This window comes from Cyprinus carpio, chromosome A8 (genome assembly GCF_018340385.1).
Source record: "Cyprinus carpio isolate SPL01 chromosome A8, ASM1834038v1, whole genome shotgun sequence".
Lineage (NCBI taxonomy): Eukaryota > Metazoa > Chordata > Actinopteri > Cypriniformes > Cyprinidae > Cyprinus > Cyprinus carpio.
In genome coordinates this window covers 25,763,813-25,786,519 of record NC_056579.1, presented here as the reverse complement: position 1 = coordinate 25,786,519, position 22,707 = coordinate 25,763,813, and the positions used below count along the sequence as shown (strand labels likewise).

The window sequence follows — 22,707 nt, the reverse complement described above, 5'->3', positions numbered from 1 at the left end:
AGTATTGCTGTTCAATAAACTCAGTATAGCTGTATCGTCTGAAAATGTAATAAAAAAATATTGTCCTGACATGAAACACACTCATTACTATATAACGTAAACAAAATGAGTAAACTAACACAGCCCTGTGGGGGGCCCATATTAGTGGTTTTCACCTAAATAACCTAGAATAACAAGTATTAAAACCATTTGATACAATTTCAAAACATTTCATAATATTTTAAGTCAAAGCCACAGGTCTGAAGTCACGATTCTCAATTGGGCAATTTTTCTTAGGAACCGGCATAATTATAGTTTTTTTTTTTTCCACAAGGAAGGAATGGTGGATACAAATGATGAAACTGTAGGAGGAGTTTTGTTATCACTCTAATATAAAAATCTTATTATAAAAAGCTTTCATTAAAAAATGAACCATATGGTCTCCACCTCACAGATTGGTATGCATTTGTCCTGCAGTTCTAATGACACATCAGCACTATCTGGTTTAGTAAAAACACAGGTGGAGTTACAGCCTCTGCTAATGCTATAATTAAAGGGATACTTCATACAAAAATAACAATTCTGTCATTAATTACTCACCCTCCTGTCATTCCAAACCCGTAAGACCTTTGTTCATCTTCGGAATACAAATGAAGATATTTTGGATGGAATCCGAGACCTTTCTGGCCCTGCCTAGACAGCAACCATGTTCAAGGCCCAAGGTTGTTCAAGGTTGTAAGGACATCATTAAAATACAACTGATGTCACATGGACTATTTTAACAAAGTCCTTACTATAGCTGTGCCACATTTAGAAGGCTGTGCCCTCCAGAGGTCACATTCAAAGGCTGCATACGTCATCAATTGATTTCTACATTTAGTTTTATGAAATTAATGTTTAATATTTTAATCTTCATTTAATTCTGGGTTAAGGACACTCCATATATGCATCATTCAGAGAATAATGCAACCTCCAGAGGACGCAGCCTTCAAAATAAGACACACCTTATGTTTCTGAGCCTTGAACGTGGTAATCTCTCTGTGTAGAAACCAGAGAGTGCACACAAAAACACACAGGAGCCTGTGTTACCCCCCCACCAAATCATCTTGTTAATTCATGTTTATTGCATTATTTTACTGTCATGTATGTTATCATGATGGTGATTTGTATTTGTGTGCATGAGACTGTGTTCACCTTCTGTATGTTAATATTTAGCTGTTTTTATGTTTGTCAGTGTATTATAAAGGTAGAAAATAAGCTTTATTATTATTATTATTATTGATTATTTTTGTTACTTCAGTAAGTTAGTATAATAACATTATACTCAGATCAGTAAAAAACTAAAAATGTTGCTACCATCTGTAAAGTTCTGGCAAACACAGCTGCCGCGATTTTTTATTGATTTATTTATTTATTTATTTTTTGTTTTTGTTTTTAAGCAATCTATTTAAATTGTATCTCTGTTCTATTATACTTATTGTACTGATAAGTTATATTAAAAGTTGTTTAAAATAAGATTATCTATTTAAGCTAATAAATCTGTATGTACAAGAACCAGCTATTCAATGGACACAGTTACAAAAATTACTTCAACACTGCAAGTGTGCTAAAATCGATTTAGAGGAATGCCCCAGGAAATGATTAAGCATTAGCCTACTGAAGAGTGAAAAATACAAGAGAAAAGAAAAGGCGGAGCACAGCTACAGCTCCTCTTATAAAATTCCCTCAACCTCAGCAGCAGCAGTTTAAAGAACGACGTTGGGTTGAGTTTGACTTTAATGATAAATAAACATATAATATTTTTGAAAAAAACAATAAAAAAACATAAACCACAGAAAATGTCATTAAAATGAACTCAACCCTGTCTGATGTGTTTTGTTCGCTGTCTCGTGATCAAGAATGCAATTTCGATGCCTGTGTTATTCTTTATAGTTTAAAGTAGATGTGTTACCTTTCCAGTGCTGAGTATCCTCTGTATTAAAATCTACGTTGCCATGAAGATGATAAATGCGTTGTTTATTCAAGGCCTTTTCTGATGTCCGTTTCTCCATAACGTCTTTCAGTTAAAATACAATGTAGGCTAATCCACGGGAATATAATGCAGATCATCGAGCGTTTGTGTAAACTGACTATCAAGAATAAGGAATCATTGCAACCCTGATACATTATGCCCAGTTCCTAGCGGACAGTAGAAACAGTTATTATTGGCTATTTGCAGTAACTGAACTGAAAGCAGTTAAATGCGTCTAATGTTGATTCGCAGAAATACAATGTACGTCCTGTAGGTGGCAGCTCTGTCGCACCCCACAGTTCGTCAATCGGCAGAAAATAGAAATAAATACAGGTTTGGAAAAACTAAAGGGTAAAGTAAATGATGACAGAATTTTCATATTTGGGTAAACTATCCCTTTATTGTTGTTGTTGTTAATAATAATAGCAAATGCCCCGTGAAATATATGGTTTATTTAAACTACAAAGGCAAAATATATATTAAATTTATGTTCCCATTTGCTGAAAAACTCCACAATAATGTTTTCATGATTTTCAAAAACAAAATGTAATTTGATAGAAAGGTAATGTCAGACATATGTAACAGAACAATCAAGTAACACAGTGAATTTTACATGCAACTTTTAAGTAGAACGACTGATTTTTTTTTTTTTTTTTTTTTTAAGAACATAATCCAATAATCTTTGTTTTATTTATAACTTTTGTAAATATATAAAAAGGAAGAAAAAACACATACACACACAAACAAAAGTAATCACACCTAAGTTTTGTGAATATATAAATATCGCCTATGTATGTAAATATGGTAAATATGATCAAAGAAGACTGTGAAAATTAATCTGCACTGTTAATCCTTTTGATCTTTTATTTTAAAAAATTCACAAAAAATCTAACCTTTCATTGGATAATAAGAATTTAAATTGGGGGAAATTAATGTTTTTCTCAAATACTCATTGGACACAATTATTGGCCCCCCTAGAAATTCTTATGAGGAAAATATCTCAGAAGTATATTCCCATTCATATTCACAATTTTGAGCACTCCAGGGTAATTATGAACATGAAATTATCCATCCAAGGCATCCTGTTTCACAGAAATATGAATATGAGGGGAAACAAAGCCCAAATTCCCTTAATCATCCATCACAATGAGAAACAAAAGAATATATTTCTGATGTGCAGCAAAAGATAACTGAGCTTCACAAATTGGTGAAGTGTCTTGAAGAAAAGAGCTAGAGCAGTGAAAATTCCCATTTCCACCATCAGGGCAATAATTAAGAATTTCCAACCAACAGAAAATTTTATAAATCTGTCTGGAAGAGGACATGTGTCCATAGTCACCTAATGTGCGGTGAGGAGGAGAGTTTGAGTCGCTAAAGACTCTCCAAGGGTCACAGCTGGAGAATTTCAGAAAATAGTTGAGCCTCTGGTTCAGAAAACCCAAAAAAAAAATTGTCAAACAGCACCTACATCAACACATGTTGTTTGGGGAAGGTTACAACAAAAAAATCTCCCAGCTCATCCAAAAACAAACTAAAGCATATTCAGTTATCAGACACGACTGGAACTTCAAATGTGACTGGCTTCTATGGTCAGATTTTTTTTTAGCAGCAAACACTCAAGATGGGTTTGGTGAACACAGGGATAAAAAGTACCCCATTTGTACAATGAGATATACTGCTGTATTTGTGATGTTGTGGGCCTATATTTCTGCTGGAGGTCCTGGACGTCTTGTTTAGACACATGGCATCATGGATTCTATCAAATATCAACAGATAAAATATCAGTAAGTGACTGACTCTGTTAGAAATCTTATAATAGGCCACGTTTGGATCTTCCAACTGGACAATAAAACAAACACAAACCTCAAAAACAACACAGAAACGGGTCACTGAGCTAAAAACCAGGCTTCTGCTATAGCCATTCCAGTCCTCTGACCTGAACCCTAGAAAATGAGAGGAGTGAACTGAAGAGGAGAAGCACCATCATGGAGCTGGGAATCTGAAGGGTCTGGAGTGATTCTGGATGAAGGGATGATCTCTGATCTCTTGTCAGGTGTTCACTGACCTCATCAGGCATTATAGGAGAACATTTAGAGCTGTTAAACTGGCAAATGGAGGTTTCAAAAAGTATTGAATAAAAGGGGGCCAATAATTGTGGCCAATGTGTATTAGAGAAAAACATTTATTTCATAATGATATTTCCCCCCATTTTAAATTTCTTATTATCCAATGAAAGGTTAGATTTTTGTGAATTTTTTTAAATAAAAGATCATATTCCTGCATGTTAGTTGGACCAATATGACTTCTTGTCCCTTCAAAAAATAAAATAATACATATATAATAATATAATACATATAATATATATCTTAGACAATATACTGTAGCCCCCAAAAAGTTACTTTCAAAAATGAAGAAAACAAAAAACAAAAACACATACACACAAACAAAAGACCTAAGTTATTTTATATATATATATATATAAATAATTTGAGTAAAAATCTTAAATTTTTTGATTTTCGAAGATTTATTATAAGGCAATATGAAAACCACTATTTTCCTTTTAAAACTTCACATAGCATCTTTAGGTTATAATAACATTAAAAATTCAAATCCAGATTTTGATTTTCGAAGATTTATTATAAAATTTCCCAAAATGCAATAGATGACAATATATATATATATATATTTTTTAATTGAATCAATATAAAAGTTATATATATATATATATATATATATATATATATATTTGAAATGGTTGATAATACACAACATAGTAAGTTGATCCACATATGACAGGCTCTGAACTTGGTCAATACTAATCTTACATACAGGCACTGGACTGAAAATAAATTCAGTCATCGCTCCCAAAATGAACTTAAGGGGTCATCTTGTTAATGCTATATTTATATATACACACACAGTATATACACAAACATACATATGAATCAGAGAACTTCATCTACGTTGCAAGCAGGCAACCGGGGAAAAAAACCTCTGGTGTGACGGATCCAGCCTTGAAAAGACAGCATGTTTACAGTTTGTCACCAAAGGCTGGTTCTTCCACCCTTACGTGATAGTCTTCCAATTCTACACAAGATTCTCTTCTACTCTACTTTGCTGTTCTTTTGAACTTTCCAGCTGATTATGGTGGCCACAGACAATCTGCTGAATTTAGGTTGAACTCTGTCCTGTCGTTCCACACATTAGAACATGCTCCATCACAGCAGCTCTGTTCTCGTCCTCCTCTTCCTCCACCTCGTATACGCACTCTTCCGTACCTCTCAGACTGATGTACTCTGTGCACTTTGAACTGGTTTATATTTTGTACATTCACATATTTAGAAACAAGTGTGAACAGTTTTGAATTATTGTGTGTAAATGATGACAAACGTGTTGCAGTTGTGATTAAACTTTACTTTCTTGTATTTAGGGTTTTGCATGCTTAGTTTATCATGGTGCAAACTGCATTTTAGTGAGTGAGAATGTGTTTGGAGTTTTGCAAAAAGAGTGCATGAGTGTCATTGAGAAACTGTGTCTAAACTGCCTGAACTTGTTCAAGGTTTTGCAGACTGTGCTGAAACAACTGATGGAGAAGGGCTTTGGTTAGTGTGGTGACCAAGAACCTGACGGTCACTCTAGTTGAGCTCCGTGATCACATGTGGAGACAGGAGAAGCCTACAGAAGGACAACATCACTGCAACACTCGAACAATCTGGGTTTTATGGCAGTGTGGCAAGACTCAATCCTCTCTTCAGTCAAGACACATGAAAACACACTTGGAACTTACAAAAAAGCACCTAAATGACCCTCAGACTCTGAGAAACAAGCTTCTCTGGTCTGATGAACCTCAATTCCAAGCATCGTGTTTGAAGGAAGCCGGCTCTGCTCATCACCTGCAGAGTAAAAGTGTAAAGTGTGCTGGTAGCAGCTTCATGCTGTGGAGCTGTTTTTCAGCGGCAGGGACTGAGGGACTCGTCTGAGTAGAAGGAACGCTCACTGCAGCAAAATATAGAGACAGCCTTAATGAAAACCCAGTCCAGAGCATTCAGAACCTCAGACTGGGCAGAAGGTTCACCTTCCAACAGGACAATGTTTTCCCGGATGCGTCCTGGCCAGGATTTCAATATTGGCTAAAACATCTAGGTTTTGGCTTTGTTTGCATGTTGCAGACCAAAATACCATACAGGCGTTTCCTTATGCTTTCAAAATGCTCTCGGGGTACTTTGGCGGAGGACAAAAACACCTGTACCTTCTCTGTGAAAACTTACTGAAATCTTTGCACTGCATCTGATCTGAACCATGTGGTTTATTTCTGTCCCAGAAGTGCATAGTGGATGCAAACCAACAGTGACAAAACAAGATACTTCACAATAAAAAAAAACCTTAAAAAATGCCTAAATTAAATGTTCTAAACTAATCCCTTTCATGCAACAATAAAATCACTCTCATTTGGATGCTGTACAAATCTAAAGCCCTTACTGATTAAATTCTGCATGACTTCAAATAGTGTTGTAGACAAAATGTTTTTTTTTTTTTTTTTTTTTTTTTTAATGTTTAGCACTTTCTACCACCTATCTGAAATACAATTATTCATTAAGATAGAAATGCAGTCATAGAATAACCATATAAAGCTAATCTTAAAGAAGCATTATTACCTGATGTTAAATCTTTTTTTTTTTCTTTGAATACCTAAGCATCAGTTATCAGTGTTCTTTATACACCACGTTCTATTGAAAGCAATGACAGTTAATGTCTATGAAGGTTTAGAAGCCCATTTGTGTCTATATATGCTTCAAAGCTTTGTGAATTAGAAATAAACTATGGGCACACGCTGCCAATCCGCGCTGGAGACAGACAGGATGACGTCAGCGACGCCTCGCTCCAGACGCTCGTGTCCGCGCAACCGTGAACGAGCCCGAGAGGAAGAAAAACTCTCGCACGCTTGCAAACGGGGTCACGAACTATGACCTTTCACTGGAGTAAAACAATAACAAATAATGTGCAATAAACCCGAGAGCAAAAAACTTACGCCCGTCCGTATCACAGGTGAGCAGCTTTTCATTTCTGCATGTTGCACAGTGGTTGGTCAAAAAAAAAACCGTTTGCGTGAGGAGTGCAGAGATACAGGCCGATAGCTGTTCTCAGAGCAGATCGGTGCTGTAAACAATCAAGCTCGTGCTTTTATTCATAGACAAAAGTCTGAACGAATACAGTACGGTTTAGAATGCCTGGAATATTTCACGTTATTCTGAAGCAACTGTTGTATATACACGTAACTGAGTCAATCATTGTGATGTGATTTACACAGCGGTATACATGGTTTAAACATTAGCTGGTTAGCCTGAGAGCTAACACATGAACTCGACCCTTTTACCTTTGCCACCGCGGGTCTCTCAGGATGTGCAGTTTAGTGGATACTTTTGAGCCGTCGCCTAATTTGACCTGAATATTACCCTCATGAGCAATCATGAATGTGTTCAATCTTAATTATTTTAACAGACGTTTAACAAAGGCTTCGGGTGTGTTTTTTTTTCTTGGCCTTGCGCCAAGATCTCCATTTTGTTCCGTGTTTTGAACACGACTTCCTGGAGAGCTTCGCTCTGAGGCGCATAGCGGGAACCAATCAGCGAGTCGTTGACTGATGACAGACAGCAATGCCAGCCAATCAATGAAAGTCTGTACTGCTTCATCTGAATCTGTTTATATGAGAGCTTATAACTACAAATCTATACAGTGACGTTTCTATGGATTAGTTGATTACATCAATAAAACACCACTCTTTTAAATGTATATGGCCAAATATGAATACTTAACTCAAAATAACAAAACAAAACACAAATCCACAAAATAAATAAACCAAAAAATAAATACATAACTGAAATGCACAAATTAATACACAAATACTAAATAAATTTAAAAAGACATTTAAAATTATTAAATGAATTCTACGGAAAACCTGGAAGGTTTTTAGCCTAATTGTAAAATTGTGGTTGTCTGTAAAAGACATAAAATGTATAGAGTCAAGGGCATTTTATAGTAAATAGCTGTTTTTTTTTATGTGGTTATGTTTTTTTTTTTTTTTTTTTTTGACTGAATTGATTGATAAAATTTCTTAATTGGTATAAATCAAAGTAGAATAACAAAATCCAGTAATAACAAATGAATGGAAAGGTGATGGAAATTAATTTGTCAATAACACTGAAATAATTATTAATGTATTATTATTTATTATATATATTACATATCATATACTACTTACAGAACCTAAGCGTAGGATGTCAGAAGCATGTGAATATGTTTAACCGGGTCAGTTTCACAAAGAACACATGTCATTAAAATTATATTTTATTTGTTTATGACAGTTGTCATTACCATATTGTTTTGTCTGAGATTCAGCAATCACTGTTTGTCACTTATTATTAATATTAATATTATTGTAGTTGTTGTTGTTGTTATAAAAAAAACAAGAAAAAAAAAACAACAACAAAAAAAAAAAACAAAAAACAATTTGGGGATGAAAACAGAGAGGCATATATTCTTTAGTAAACTCTATATTTATAAGTTTTTTTGTTTGTTTGTTTGTTTTTATATAGCGATTAATACAGTACAGATTGTGTCAAAGCAGCTTTACAGTGTTAAACTGGGAAAAACATGTGCTGATAATGCGAGAGGACAATAGAAAATCATTTAAAGGTGTGCTAAGCAATATTTGAAAAACGCGTGTCCCAAAACACACTTGTATGGGGTTAGAGTTCTGCCACAGTTCTGCACGCGAAAGATCATATTTTGAGTGCACAAAAGTGCATTTTGCGCGCATGCGATCTGAGTTTTGTGGAGAAAATGTTCGTCTCACAAAAAAAAAAAAAAGTATTTAGAGTGCACTAAATTAAATGTTGCATTTAAAATAAGTTTTTGGATATGTGCAGACCTTCTCTTTTGCGCGTGCAATGTTTCGTTAGCTTGTTCCCTTGCTCTCTAAATGCAGACGGCTGGCTTGCTTAACACAACCCAGCATTACAATATCCCATAATTCCAGCCAATCAGAGACAAGGCTGCTAAATTATGATTGGCTGCCTTGACAACCAATCACAACATTCCTTGCATTACTGATGACTGCAGAAAATAATTATAATTATAATTATTATGCAAGTTGATATTCTGATTATATTTTCTTCCAAGCACATTTTACCAATTTACTCACGGTTCGGTTTGTATCACGGTTTTTTAGAAAAACTATACTGTAAAATGAAAATAAAGAAAATAATAATAATCTAACTACAAGCAACATCAAAAATAAATATAATAGAGTAAAGATACAAATAAAATACTGATTTTCAGTTTTTTTTAGGTCGCTCTAACACAGAGGTGTCAAACTCATTTAAAGGTTGAGAGCCGGATCGGAGAAAATGTCCCCTTGTGCGGGCCAAATTACCTTTTGTTAAACCCTAGTTTGCTCACAATTACATTAATATTAACAATACAAACTACAATATAATTTACAAATAAATCTAGGAAAACATTTTTTAAAGATGATGGTTATTTTAGGGGTGTGAAATATTGACCAAAATAATTTTTTTTGATAGTGATAATTACCATATTTTGCAGAGTGTGTTTTTGCACCTTGGTTGGTTTAAGCCTGTCATGGATAAATAAATATGACTCTAAAGCCGCCAGTAGGTGGCAGCAAACCTCTGCCGTAATGAGTGGTTCATTGACTCCTTCATTTAAGACGGCTGATTCGTTTAGAAACTAAGCTAGTGATTGTCTTTTGCAAATCTTGCTGACTATTCTTTAACATCTGTATTTGATTGGCACATAGGTGGAGGTGTTGCTGGCAGATGCAGAGCTGGCCTTTGTCCAATCAGGCACTTCTAATGACTTACCATCAACATGACAACTAATGTGGAAGAGATACCAAAACAAATACATACAAATGATCAAGTTTCAGAGACAAACCAAGCCAGCCAGATTTAGAGGATAGAGGCTGTGACTGACACACCAAGCCAACGTTCGGTCGTCGAGCAGTGTTCGGTCTTTGTTGAACATCCGTCAGCCCAGTTTTTTGTGGTGTTCTGCTCCTTCGTCACTTATTCGGCTCAAGTCAAGTCAGTACAATGTTGATTCAACTTAATTCAAAAAAAGGTGTGGTTGATGTTACAAAGTTTTTAGCAGCTCTACAGAAGAGTGTCATCATTTAACTCAATTCAGTTCAAGTTTGGTTCTCATCTGATAATCTCAGTGCAGTTAAATCTATTAGTGAAAATTACTTGTAATTTTGACACTCAAGATATGATTTTATATAATTTTATATAATAATTTTAAAGTTAAAATGTTATGTCATGGAATCCACTTTTTCAGCACTGGTTAATTCTTTACACAGTTTTGAAAAATGCTAAAAAATGAAATAAAAAATAAATTGTGGATGTGCTAGATGATTTTATCTAATTTGACTTAGTATAAAGAAACATAAGCAGTTCATCACAGAGCCAACACTATTCATATTGTATAATGTCAGTCAGCTTTATTACAAAGCTAGACTAGGAAACAAGTTAGAGCAGAGGTAATATGTGGAGAGAAGATTTTTTTTTTTAAATAGCAGAAAGTTTTGTGTGAGGGGTAGGGTTAGGGTAAAGGGATTACGTCAATGGAATATCCCAATTAAACATGGAAACCAGTGTGTGGTGTGTGTGTAATTAAGTGACTTGGTTTAATGTTGTGGAGAGGTTTAGTGCTGTTTGGCATTAGTGGTGTTCACCCCAGTTGAACAGTGATGTTGTGGTCAGCTCAACTGGCAGTTTTGCAGGGATTACAAAGCCGAGATGTCTGAAAGGCAGGCAGAGATAGTAGACCCTGGTCCTACCATCTTCATAATGAATACTGTCTGTCTCCAGTCCCCTGTTGTTGTTGTTGTTTTTTTCTCAGACTATCTGCCGTCTGCACTATTCTCACCCAGCTCCTATTTCATTATCTGTGTCCTGTGGATTGGTGTTGGCCCTGTTATATTAATGAAGTATGTGTTGATCTAACTCTGCATTTTGATCCTCAGTACCACACATGACAATCAGTACTTTCTGAATATTTCCTACACAAGAACCACGATAATACTGATAATGTCATAATTTTGGTCACTGTAATCATGATATGAAATTTTCAGAGGAGAAAGAAATGTTGAAAAGTGAATGCATGCAGTAAAATTGTACTAGAAGGTAACTAAAAGCTTAGAGTATTGGTAGAGAAGTGATCAGGTTTGTCCTGGAGCCAGAGCCCACCACCTTGTTCATCTCAGAATCTGAGCCAGAAGCCATGTCCGTCTAGAAGGGGAAAAATGGACTTTAGAGATCTGGACATACTCCCCGAGGTCCTTCCTCCTGTGTCGAGCATGATGGACTCCCTATCCACTGGTCCTGCCCAGCCTTCAGGTTCCTTTGTCCTCGCTTGTTCCATTCAGCTCTTCCTCCTTCCCTCTAGTTGTCCTTGCTTACTCAAGCTCCACAGTGGCCCTCCGAGCCCATGTCTTTAGCTCGGTTCTGCAAGTCATCGAATCCTCCTTAAAAAAACATCTTGATAGATTTGCTTCTTATAAACATGCAGCTTTTCACTTCACAAGATGTTAACTGATGGCCTGGAGACATGTGGATTACTTGTGGATTATTGTGATGTTTTTATCAGCTGTTTGGACTCTCATTCTGACGGCACCCATTCAGTACAGAGCATCCATTGGTGAGCAACTTATGTAATGCTCCCAGAAGAGGTGAGTTTTCAGCTGTCAGGGATTCGTCTGGTCGGGTAAGGTTTGGAATATCATTCCTTTGGTGAGGAACAGTGAATGAGTTATGAACTGCTTGCTCACTGCAGTTAGTGGTTGACAGATGCCAGTAATTTAGCCATGACTGTCTTATATGACATTAAATATCTTTTATATTTCCTTTGTTTCATTTGGCACTTTGTTGATATGAACTATTTAGTTACTAGGAAAACACACAGCCTTTGACCCTCAGATGAAGATGAATTTACTCAGTGTGTGTGTGTGTGTGTGTGTGTGTGTGTGTGTTGCAGGTACACTCATCTGCGTCAGACAGCTCAGTGATGAGCTCCTCTCCCCAGCACATTCAGATCATCTCCACTGACCCCTCTGCCACAACCCCCCAGAGAATACAGGTTCACACACAAGCGCACACACTTGCTTTATTGTAGAGGGTGCACTGACACATTCAGACACACTCACACTCTTTCTCTTTTTCAGATAGTCACTGATCAGCAGACGGGTCAGAAAATCCAGATAGTGACGGCACTGGACTCCACTGTGCCCAAACAGCAGTTTATCCTGGCAGCACCTGATGGCTCTTCAGCAGGCAAAGTTCTCCTGGCATCACCTGAGGGTACTAGTGCCAAACAGCTTATCTTTGCCACTGCTGATAGCCTGGTGCCTGGCCGAATTCAGGTATGATGTCACAGGAATGCACTGATGTTTCTTCAACCATGGGCACATTCGTGTCTCAGAGGATTTTGGTATATTATTTTTCAGTACATGCACTTACGTGTAGTTTATCTAAGACACTGGGGAATATAAACTACATGGGTTAAGGTTAGGTTTAGGGGTAGGCTGATCTTCATTTATATGCTACTTTCCAAATGCCTTTTATGTTTAGATTTTATTGTTGTACTCGTGTCCCAGACCCTGAATTTCAATCTTAAAACATTAAAATCCATCATAAATAGTAGACTTATTACATCCAGAGTGCAATTTGCAGGTTTTCACTGCCTATGCTGTTGATATCCCCGATTCTAGTAATTTTTCATCCCCAGACAGGAAACATTTTAAACCCGATTCTGGTCAGGTGGTATGCATTTCCTGGTTCCGAGAGTAGATGATGTTTTCTTACCGGCATAGTACACCGGAATATTAACAGATTCTACCACATGTTACAGTAAGTAATTGGATAAATATTATGTTATGATTTTAGGTCCACGGTGATTTATTTAAATAAATCAAAATGCTAATTGTGACTTTTTATATTGCAATTCTGAGTTTTTAACACAATTCTGACTTTTCTTCTCAGTTTTGTGAGTTTATATCTTGTAATTCTGAGAAACCTTGCTCCTAAGAAGCTCTTAAGTCTTAAGAAAATCCTAAGAAACCTTGCTCCATGTGAGAGAAAACACTGGTTTATAAAACAGGGAAACTGGTCGCAGTTACTTCTTTCACAAGAAGTCAGCCTGTGATGTTATATTAAATATCTGTATGGTGAAACAAATTAGAGGACCAGAACTAACTGTTGTGAAAATGGTTTATATTTGAAATAACCATGTGCTAATGCCTGTTGTTGGATAGTCCAGTAAATTAAAATTTTTGAAATTGAATTATCATACATAAATCATTTAATAAATATCACTTCTATTTTATTTTTGTATTACTCCATGTTTCATTTTCACGTGAAAATAAAGTCAAATCTCCATTAGATTTTTACTCTATTTTATAGTAGCCTGTATACTGTCATACTACCTGTGAATTAGAGAATTACTTTTATCCGTGGCATCATCATCATCATCTGTGCCCTGGGTTGATCTGTGGGCATGTGATTGTGCTATAAAAATTCTAACCCTGCCTGAATGCCAAATAATTAATCCTTCTGCCTTTTCTGGTAGTTTGTAACAGATGCAGTGTCAGTGGAGAGGCTTCTGGGTAAAGGGGCAGACATGAGCCGAGCACAGCCAATAGAATACTGCGTGGTTTGTGGAGATAAAGCCTCAGGTATAAACAGATTCAGTGTGAATAATGCCAGTGCATGCAAAGCAACATTACATATGAGAGACATGTGTTGCCCATAGACCGTCTGTTAAGTATTGCATGCTGAAATAGCAAAGCATGCCTGAAATCACCAGGGCTGCATTACCTAAAAGCATTCTAAGCCTAGGTAGATTGTAAAGACCATCGGTGCCAATGGATTGTTTGAGAAACCTAGTAAACTTCTTGATCTTACTTGTATATTACTCTTTTTTTGGAGAAATTTAGCATTCCATCACTTGCTCACCAGTGGATGCTCTGCAGTGAATGGGTGCCGTCAGAATGAGAGTCCAAACAGCTGATAAAAACATCACAATAATCCACAGCACTCCAGTCCATCAGTTCACATCTGGTGAAGACAAAAGCTGTCTATTTGTAAGAAACAAATCCATCATTAAGCAATTTTTACTTCAAACCATTGATTCCACCTAAAATACAAGCGCTCTATCCATAACATTGCTTTCTTCAGCGAAAAAGTTGTCTCGTCTGAATCAGGAGCGAACTCTGCTCATGTCAAGCACCATTTTCAAGCAAAAACAGTTCCGAACAAAAATGTGTGTGGATTTTGAAGTGAGAGGACAACAGGGGATTGACATTTTCACTGGAGGAGGCATTAGTATGGCTTATACTACGTGGCCGTTGAATGCTTGAATCTGATTGGCTGACGAACGTTTTGAGTTGTGCAATTATTTTCAGGGAAACGGATGGCGAACGTAGTTCCAGGTAGCTCTCTTGACTGCATTAGTCTCCTCAAAAAGAGGCGTTGGATGAGATGAGGAAGAAATAATCCTACTCACAATAGCGATTTAAGTACAAAAACCAGACAAATCTCTTTAAATATAGCATCTGATCGATGTCTTGAGGTGTGGTAACTGTAGTATAAGTGGAATAATTGACTCCGGGATGTTGAATTATTAGAAAAATAATGCACACCCAGTCGCGTCACCACCTCGGGTGTGCATTATTTTTCTAATAATTCAACAGCCTGTCGTCAGTTATTCCTTACTTATGGATTTTGAACTACTCTGGACAGAAGTGATAGTTGAAAGTTAAGATGCACAGGACATTAACTGATGGACTGGAGTCATGTGGATTATTGTGACGTTCTTATTAGCTGTTTGCACTCTGACGGCACCCATTCACTGCAGAAGATCCATTGGTGAGCATGTGATGTGATGCTAAATTTCTCCAACCCTGTTCTGGTGAAGAAACAAACTCCTCTAGATCTTGGCTGTCCTGAACGTGTGTACATTTTCAGCAAATTTGTATTTTGGGCTGAACTATTCCTTTAAGTAACTTACTCAGAAACACAAGGATGGTTGGCTGGGACAAGGATAAAGAGAGTTAGAAAGCCTTTTTTTAAATCATTTAACAGGGAGAAAAAAAAGTTGTACCATTGAATAAGTGAATAAATCTGCTGCCTTCTCGGAGAGCGGTTGAAAACACATCCTACATGCTTGACACGCAACAGTGCCCCCTATTTACCTGGATCTTCTACTTTACAGATCGATTTGACTATAAATAAGAAAGTATAGTTGTTACGTGTGAGTTGGTCATTGTATTTTGTTTACGACGTTGGATATTTTTGTTTACACTGTATTATTTTTATTTCTAAATATACAGTACTATGTGCGGGTTTGTGTATTTGAGGGAGGCATTATGGGGCGGTCAGCTGCGAAGGGTGTAAGGGGTTCTTCAAGCGAAGTGTGCGAAAGAGTCTGACATACAGCTGCCGCAGTAACCAGGACTGTGTGGTCAACAAACACCATCGCAACCGCTGCCAGTTCTGTCGTCTCAGGAAGTGCTTGGAGATGGGCATGAAGATGGAGTGTGAGTGCATAAAAAATACAATTCTGACAACATGGTCATACCATGAAAAAAAGGTACAAAACTGTCACTGGGGCAGTACCTTTTTAACTTAAATGTACAGTTTAGGTACTAATACTAATACAACGATGTACCTTTTTAGCTTTTGTACCTTAGCGCACTGCCACAGTGACAGCTTTGTACCGTTTCTCTCTGAGAGTGTAAACCTGTGTCTGTTCTTCTGAGAGCATATAACCTCATCTGAGCTCATTAACACCTCGTGGCCATTGAAACAGTGCTGGTACTTGGCTGGAGCTCAGCTGGAGGATCTGTAAACCTCTTTCAGAACTGGCCCATGTTACCATTTAGACGAGAGCCGAACAATGTCATAACTGACTATGATAATATATGCAGCGTTCCCACAAACAAACATACAACCTCTTGCAGGATTTAAGACCATATTATTATTATTATTATTATTAAGAAGACATTTTAGGGGGAATTCTGGGCAAAAATAAAATGCCACGAATGTGTAGATTGCGGCCCTTTAAATGTTTGATAATTGCACAGTGACAATTTGGATGCTGAAGCTTCTGACAGTATTTATGCATTTTGTATTCCTTACGTAGCTGTACAGAGTGAGAGGAAACCCATTGATCTTCCTAGAGAGAAACCTGCCAACTGTGCAGCATCCACAGAGAAGATCTACATCAGGAAAGACCTGCGAAGTCCCCTCATCGCAACACCCACCTTCATCTCTGAGAAAGACGCCTCACGGTGAGACTCGCATTCACAAACCCTCTGCATGCTCTACATGATGAATACAACTAGCTTAAACCAGAAAAAAAAAAAAAAAAACAATTCAAATTACAATAAAAAACAAATTACAATCAAGAACAAAATATATACAAATTCAATATATATATATATATATTTATATCCTGATTTAATCCTCTGTGCAGGTCCAGGCTGTTGGATTCTGGGATGCTTGTCAATATCCAGCAACCTTTAATACAAGCTGATGGCACATTACTATTAGCAACAGACAAAGTAAAAACATCTCCATAACTTTTCTGTGTCTGTCAGTTTTTCTTTTTCTTTTGTGTGTTGTGCAGTCCAGGGCTTGTAATGACCTTGGGTGTCTTTACATTGTGACTGCCAAAATGCCAAATTATAATGATTAAAACGTTTTACTCTGATCTTATATACAGAAAGTTATGATTTTTTTTTTTCATATTTATTGAAAGATTAAACATTAAATGAAATCTCAAGGGGTTATTCAAGAATAATAATTTATATCAGAGGGGTTGAACTGACGGTTAAACGTTTGGGAGTCCCGGATTCAAAATGTTTTGGTATTTGTTGCTGTTAAATTGAGTATTTTTTTAAATAATAATTATACAAATTATGAACATTCAAAAAAAGCTGTAGGTGTTAGTTTTTTTTACACTCTAAAATATGTATGAAGATGTTATTTGTTCATCAGGCGGAGTCAGGACAAGGTGACCTGGGGACGCTGGCTAATGTGGTTACATCATTAGCCAACCTGAACGATCCGGTTAGTAACGGAGAGATGACAGACAGTCAGCTGGAGGAATCACCCAGTGAAATCACACGGTGTGGTATTAATCCAGACAATACTTGTGTATGTTTCTCACAGTGTAAAGAAAATTACTAAATTCAAAACCCGTATGACTTCGTTCTTCTGTGGAAGGGGTTGTTTTGACCATAAAACAAAAGAAGATGGCAACGTCTTAGTTTAAATCAAACCAACCCTGATGCATGGCTCCTAAAGATGTGGAATATGGCACACAAGTCATATGGACTACTTTTATGATGCTTGTTTTGGTGTTGTAAAAAAGAGAAGCCTGAACATTGTACAAATTTCTTTTTTCGTATTCCTACAGAAGATAGAAGGTTGTACGGTTTTGGAATGAAATAACGTTAAGTAAATCTCAAAGAGCTGGTTTTAAACTGTACCATCAAAACAAGGTAAAAAAGGATAATTTTTTGTAATTGTTTCTGAGTGTGATGTCTTGGTGTTGCAGTGCCTTTGACACGCTAGCTAAAGCTCTGAACCCCAGTGAGGTGGCGGAGGGCCAGAGCTTGTCAGAGGTGGATGGGGTGGGTGGAGCCACAATACAGGTGATCAGCAGGGATCAGATCTCACCACTCATAGAAGTCGAAGGACCTCTGCTTACAGACACACACATCAGCTTTAAGGTGTGTACATGACATTCTCACACTCTTACAGAAGCCTTGAAGTCAACATGAAAAGAAAAAAAAAAGTGGATAAAGAAGTGTTACATTGGTCCATGTGGTGTTGCTCTTGAGGGTGAATCCAAATTCTGGTCTAAAGTGTAGCATTTTAAGACAGAAGTAATCTTCCACATTTACAAATTTAAATTTATATTTACACTTATATTCCAAATTTACATTCAGATCTGACTCATTTTCCAGACTGACCCACTTTTCACCGTCCATTACATTCCTGGTGGATTATATCAAGTAGCTCTGAAATGTCACAGAATGGGTTGTGGAAGCCAGTTGAGTTTGAGTGTTAATGTACAGTGGGGGTCAAAGGTTTGGAATAATTAAGAATTTTAATGTTGAAAGAAGTCTCTTCTGCTTACAAGGGCTGCATTTATTTTCAGATCACAAGTTTTAGCTGCTCCAATAGTGACTGTTCAAGTGACTTTTCTTATTATAATCAGTGTTGAAGGTGAATGATTAGCCATAAAGTGGGGTGTTAGAATAGTATTTTTTAGTATTCCTTATTTAATTTCACATGAATATAGTTAATGTTGGTTAATATAATAACAATTGTAATATTGGGATAATTTATATTCAGTAAATGACTGGTTTAACTATATATCACATTGCTGAATGAAAATACAAAACAAGTGAATTGAGATGATTAATTACACTGTTTTGTGTAGAGTTTTACAAATGTATATTTGTAATTATAACTGTAGGTATTGTTTCCTAATTGAAGAATATTGCAACACACTCTTTATTACTGTAAAGCTGCTTCAAAATAATTAGTATTGTATAAAGCCCAATATAAATAAACATGACTTGATATAGCAGGTGTGAAAACATAATGTTGCTTAATTGCATCAGTATTTAGACAAAAGTTAAGAGTTTTTAAAGATAAAATAGTTATTTTTTGTGTGTTTTACTATTCTAAATAATAAAATATCATCTTAAGTGTTTGATCATTTATTCTTTGTAGTTGACGATGCCAAGCCCAATGCCCGAGTATCTGAATGTGCATTATATCTGTGAGTCTGCCTCTCGTCTGCTCTTCCTCTCCATGCACTGGGCGCGCTCTATTCCAGCCTTCCTTGCTCTCGGGTGAGATCTCTATTGTGGGGTTTCTCTCTATACTTCTGCATGCTATCTCTCTAGAGTATGTCAGTTTCTGTCTCTCTGTACGTGTAGGCAGGAATGTAACACAGCTCTGGTGCGAGCATGCTGGAATGAGTTGTTTATTCTGGGTCTGGCACAGTGCACTCAGATCATGAGTCTGTCCACCATCCTCGCTGCCATCGTCAATCATCTGCAGTCCAGTATCCAGGACGGTATGCTAGAGTTAAACGTCAATTCTGACATCCACAGTGTTTACAGAGTGTGCTTTCTGCTGGAGACTAGAGATATTATACAAGAAAACAGTTACACAGAGTCTGCATCCAAATAAGACAAAGCGACAGTATGAACCAAGAAGAAACCTTCAAACTGCTAAATTTAAAAAAAAAAATTTTTTTTTTAAAAGTTTAATGATGAACGCATCTATAATTCTCCAATATCAAAAATTGTTGACGTTGGAAGCATCGCTATCACAAAAAACAAGATAAAATGAAAACGTAAAAATAGAGATAGGGAACAGTCTTTAATGAACTAACAACTGATCTTCTCTCAGTAGACAAGCTATCAAGTGAACGCATTAAGCTAGTGATGGAACACATATGGAAGCTGCAGGAGTTCTGCAACAGCATGGCAAAGCTGCAGACAGACGGATATGAATATGCCTACTTAAAAGCCATGGTCCTGTTCAGTCCAGGTACACATGCCAACAGCTTTACACAACTATTAAGTTCCTCAGAGAAGACCAGCATTGTTGCATTTGAGTGAATGACAAAGTTGTGGTATAACAGCTGTAAACTCACAACTGATTCATTTATTCACGATCATCCAGGTCTGAGCAGCTGTAGCCAAATTGAAAAGTTCCAGGAGAAAGCGCAGATGGAGCTCCAGGACTATGTGCAGAAGACTTATCCCGATGATACCTACAGGTCTGTTCCATATTAAAGTAATACTCTGGGTGAAATGCATCATAGTCTCGATCAGCAGCATTTGTGGCATGCTGTCAGTTAACACAATCGTTTTTTTACACAACATGTGTCCTTCTGGTGGAAATTTAGCATTTAGCATAATGTAAACAGCAAGCAACTAAGCAACTGCATTTTATGCACTTCACACTGTTTTGCATCTATGGCCATAATAACTTTCAGGTCCTGTGCCATCCAAGAAACTACTGTTGAGATGAATGGGAATGCTAACAAATTGCTTGCTGCAGGTATTCTTGAAGTATTGTTTTCATAAAGCAAAACTCACCCACAAGAGTTACACTTGTAACGAACAACCAGAAGTTGTATATCCTCAGATAAAGTATAAGAAAAAAGTAAACTTAACTACTTATAAATTCTTAACAGAAATTTATTTATTTATTTATTTCTGTGGTTACTGACAACCTGCTTTATTTGCTGTTCACAGAACTGGGGTGATATTACATTTAGGCGTTTCGTTAATTGGAGTTGTTAATGTCCTTTCATTAATTGCTCGTTGATGTTGCAGGTTGGCCCGAATCCTGTTGCGTTTACCAGCGTTGCGGTTGATGAGTTCCAGTATAACTGAAGAGCTGTTTTTTACCGGCCTTATTGGAAATGTACCGATTGACAGTATCATCCCATATATCCTTAAAATGGAGACCGCAGACTACAACAGCCAAATCACAAGTCCCTCTGTGTGATCACGCTCTGACTGTCATTTCATTTTGACCTTAAGACTAAAGTCATGCAAGTCCCATCATCCCTTGCCCTCACAGGGACTCAAATATATCACAATATATTGACCCGACCAACAAGCTCTACCTCAAGAGGAGCTGCAACAGTGAAAGCCTTCAGTATGTGACCGTTACCCTAGAAATATTGTTGTAGTTTACAGAGAAATGCATTATGGGACTTTCAGTTCCAAAGACAGGACATTTGCCTCGAAAATTAAACAAAGGCCTTTCTTTTTTTTAAACCCTTATTTAAAAACACTTGAGCACTTCATGATGATTCCAATGGAAACAGTCCAAGACAAAAAATTTACAGCCCCAAATTCTCCTTATATTTTTTTTTTATTGCTTTTGAGGACAATATCTACAGCAATGATCTTTTCCAAAGGAAGACGTGATTCTTGATTGAATGTAACAGTTGATATCATCTCTGGATCCCCGAATCTTTACTCATTCATTTTTCTCATTGATAAAGCTGTTGAGTTGAATGCAGATTTTCTGTGCCCCACAATCATGTACTTTTTTTACTGTCATGACAATCAACCTCCTTCTCCTCAATATCATATTTTACCTTCAAACTCATGTATTTATTTCATTGAGTCTAACTCTATAGTTCATACAAATGTAGATAATCTGATTTGCTTGGTTTAAAAAAAATCATCTGTTATTAAATGATATATAGAAGGTATTTGATCTGTATCTTTATAGCATTTGACTACTGCTGCTGCAATGTACTAAAGGTATCATTTTCAGATGTAATATATCCACAATTGTGATGTTTTAATGCACTTAGATTACTAATTAGCTTTTTATTTGCAGACATGTGCACAGATAGTTTTTAAGTTAGTTTCTAATGTCTCATTTTGTCCTATTTGTAAGAAAAGTATTGACATGCACTTATTTATGTGATTTTTTTCCCCCAAAACAAATATTTACATGGGATGTATTTATTTGGGTTTAAAATTACTAGTTCGGAGAGGAAAAAAAAAAAAAAAAAAAAACTATATTTGACCTTCCAGACTATGGTATTGACATTGTTTTTTAAGTCCCAACGAACTATATGATAAACCACACACCCACTGTTACATGGCAAAGCATTTTTCATTTTCTGTTTCAGAAACACCCCCCAGAAACTGTTTTATACGGCTATAACACCGGCAGGCAGTTATTTTAAACAAAATTGTGTATGTATTTTAAAATGCCTAATGTTTTTGTTTCAGTCTGTAAGTGACTGGTTTATAGGTGTTGTAATGCTATGTTGTAATTCTAGTCATTTCTGTTTTCATCTGTCTGTGAGACAACAAGAAAGCTGTGCATGAACTATCCTTTAAATTTTATTAAATTCTATACTTATGTGGAGTTAATATATTGTGGTGTGAAACACACACACACACACACATATATATATATATATATAGTGCATTCAGAATGTACTCAGACCCCTTAATTTCTTTTCTTTTTACTGTTTGTTATGCTGTAACCTTGTGCAGCATTTAAAAAAAGATTTTTATTTATTTATTCAGTAATGTTATCATCCATGGTATATGGAAGATCTAAGGAAAAGGCTAAGATTTTTTTTTTTTAATTGAGAAAGTTTTATAAAAAGATAAAATGCCACATAAAATCCTAAATCGTAGTAAACTGAGCCAATTAATTTTAAATGTGTTGTTAGTACTGAAATTTGGAGACCCCCTGCTGAAAACCATTTTAAAACCGAATGGTACTCTAGGGGGCTTCTCCTAGCGAATTCCAAACGGCTTTTTTGTGCCCTTGAAGGGCACTTCGGGAAGGGGACGCCATTTGTAGGGATGAAATGAAAGTAAACAACTGAATCCCTTCACAAAGGGCCCTTCCAGATGTCCGTTAGCGAAGGTAACATGAGATGGTCACTTCACGGAAGTGATCTCCGTTTGTGATCATGTGATCTTCAGTTAGGAGATCTTGCATGCTTTTTAAAGCAAAGTTGGGGTTGATTTTGAGTTTACATACAAATGTAAACAGAATAGGCTAATTAAATTTGTCTATTTTAATGTAAGAAAAATATTTTTTGTCAGTGATAGAAAT

At 36.4% G+C, this 22,707-nt stretch overlaps 1 protein-coding gene across 6 annotated transcripts; it reads left to right on the top strand.

Annotated features, from left to right (window-relative positions):
• Window positions 1-12,046: 12,046 nt before the first annotated feature.
• On the top strand, window positions 12,047-22,002 carry nr2c2 (nuclear receptor subfamily 2, group C, member 2). 6 transcript variants are annotated; one of them, XM_042762948.1, is made up of 13 exons: window positions 12,047-12,148; window positions 12,234-12,431; window positions 13,637-13,742; window positions 15,426-15,605; window positions 16,211-16,358; window positions 16,544-16,631; window positions 17,068-17,198; window positions 17,630-17,804; window positions 18,817-18,938; window positions 19,026-19,165; window positions 19,507-19,643; window positions 19,770-19,876; window positions 20,439-22,002. In XM_042762948.1, exons 1-13 carry the CDS (start codon window positions 12,077-12,079, stop codon window positions 20,611-20,613), a joined length of 1,779 nt encoding a protein of 592 aa, XP_042618882.1. In that variant the 5' UTR covers window positions 12,047-12,076; the 3' UTR covers window positions 20,614-22,002. The 6 variants fall into 6 exon arrangements, with proteins under 6 accessions (XP_042618882.1, XP_042618881.1, XP_042618883.1 ...); XM_042762947.1 differs by having other exon boundaries at window positions 19,504-19,643; XM_042762952.1 differs by lacking the exon at window positions 12,047-12,148 and adding an exon at window positions 12,797-12,918 and having other exon boundaries at window positions 12,291-12,431; window positions 19,504-19,643.
• The last annotated feature ends 705 nt before the right edge of the window (window positions 22,003-22,707 follow it).

Excerpts from the sequence above, each read along its gene's own strand:
- nr2c2 (XM_042762947.1), top strand. The coding sequence starts at position 12,077 with ATGAGCTCCTCTCCCCAGCACATTCAGATCATCTCCACTGACCCCTCT. Across the intron at positions 15,606-16,210 it reads GATGGGCATGAAGATGGAGT|CTGTACAGAGTGAGAGGAAA; the intron begins GTGAGTGCATAA and ends TTCCTTACGTAG. Across the intron at positions 19,644-19,769 it reads CCATGGTCCTGTTCAGTCCA|GATCATCCAGGTCTGAGCAG; the intron begins GGTACACATGCC and ends TCATTTATTCAC.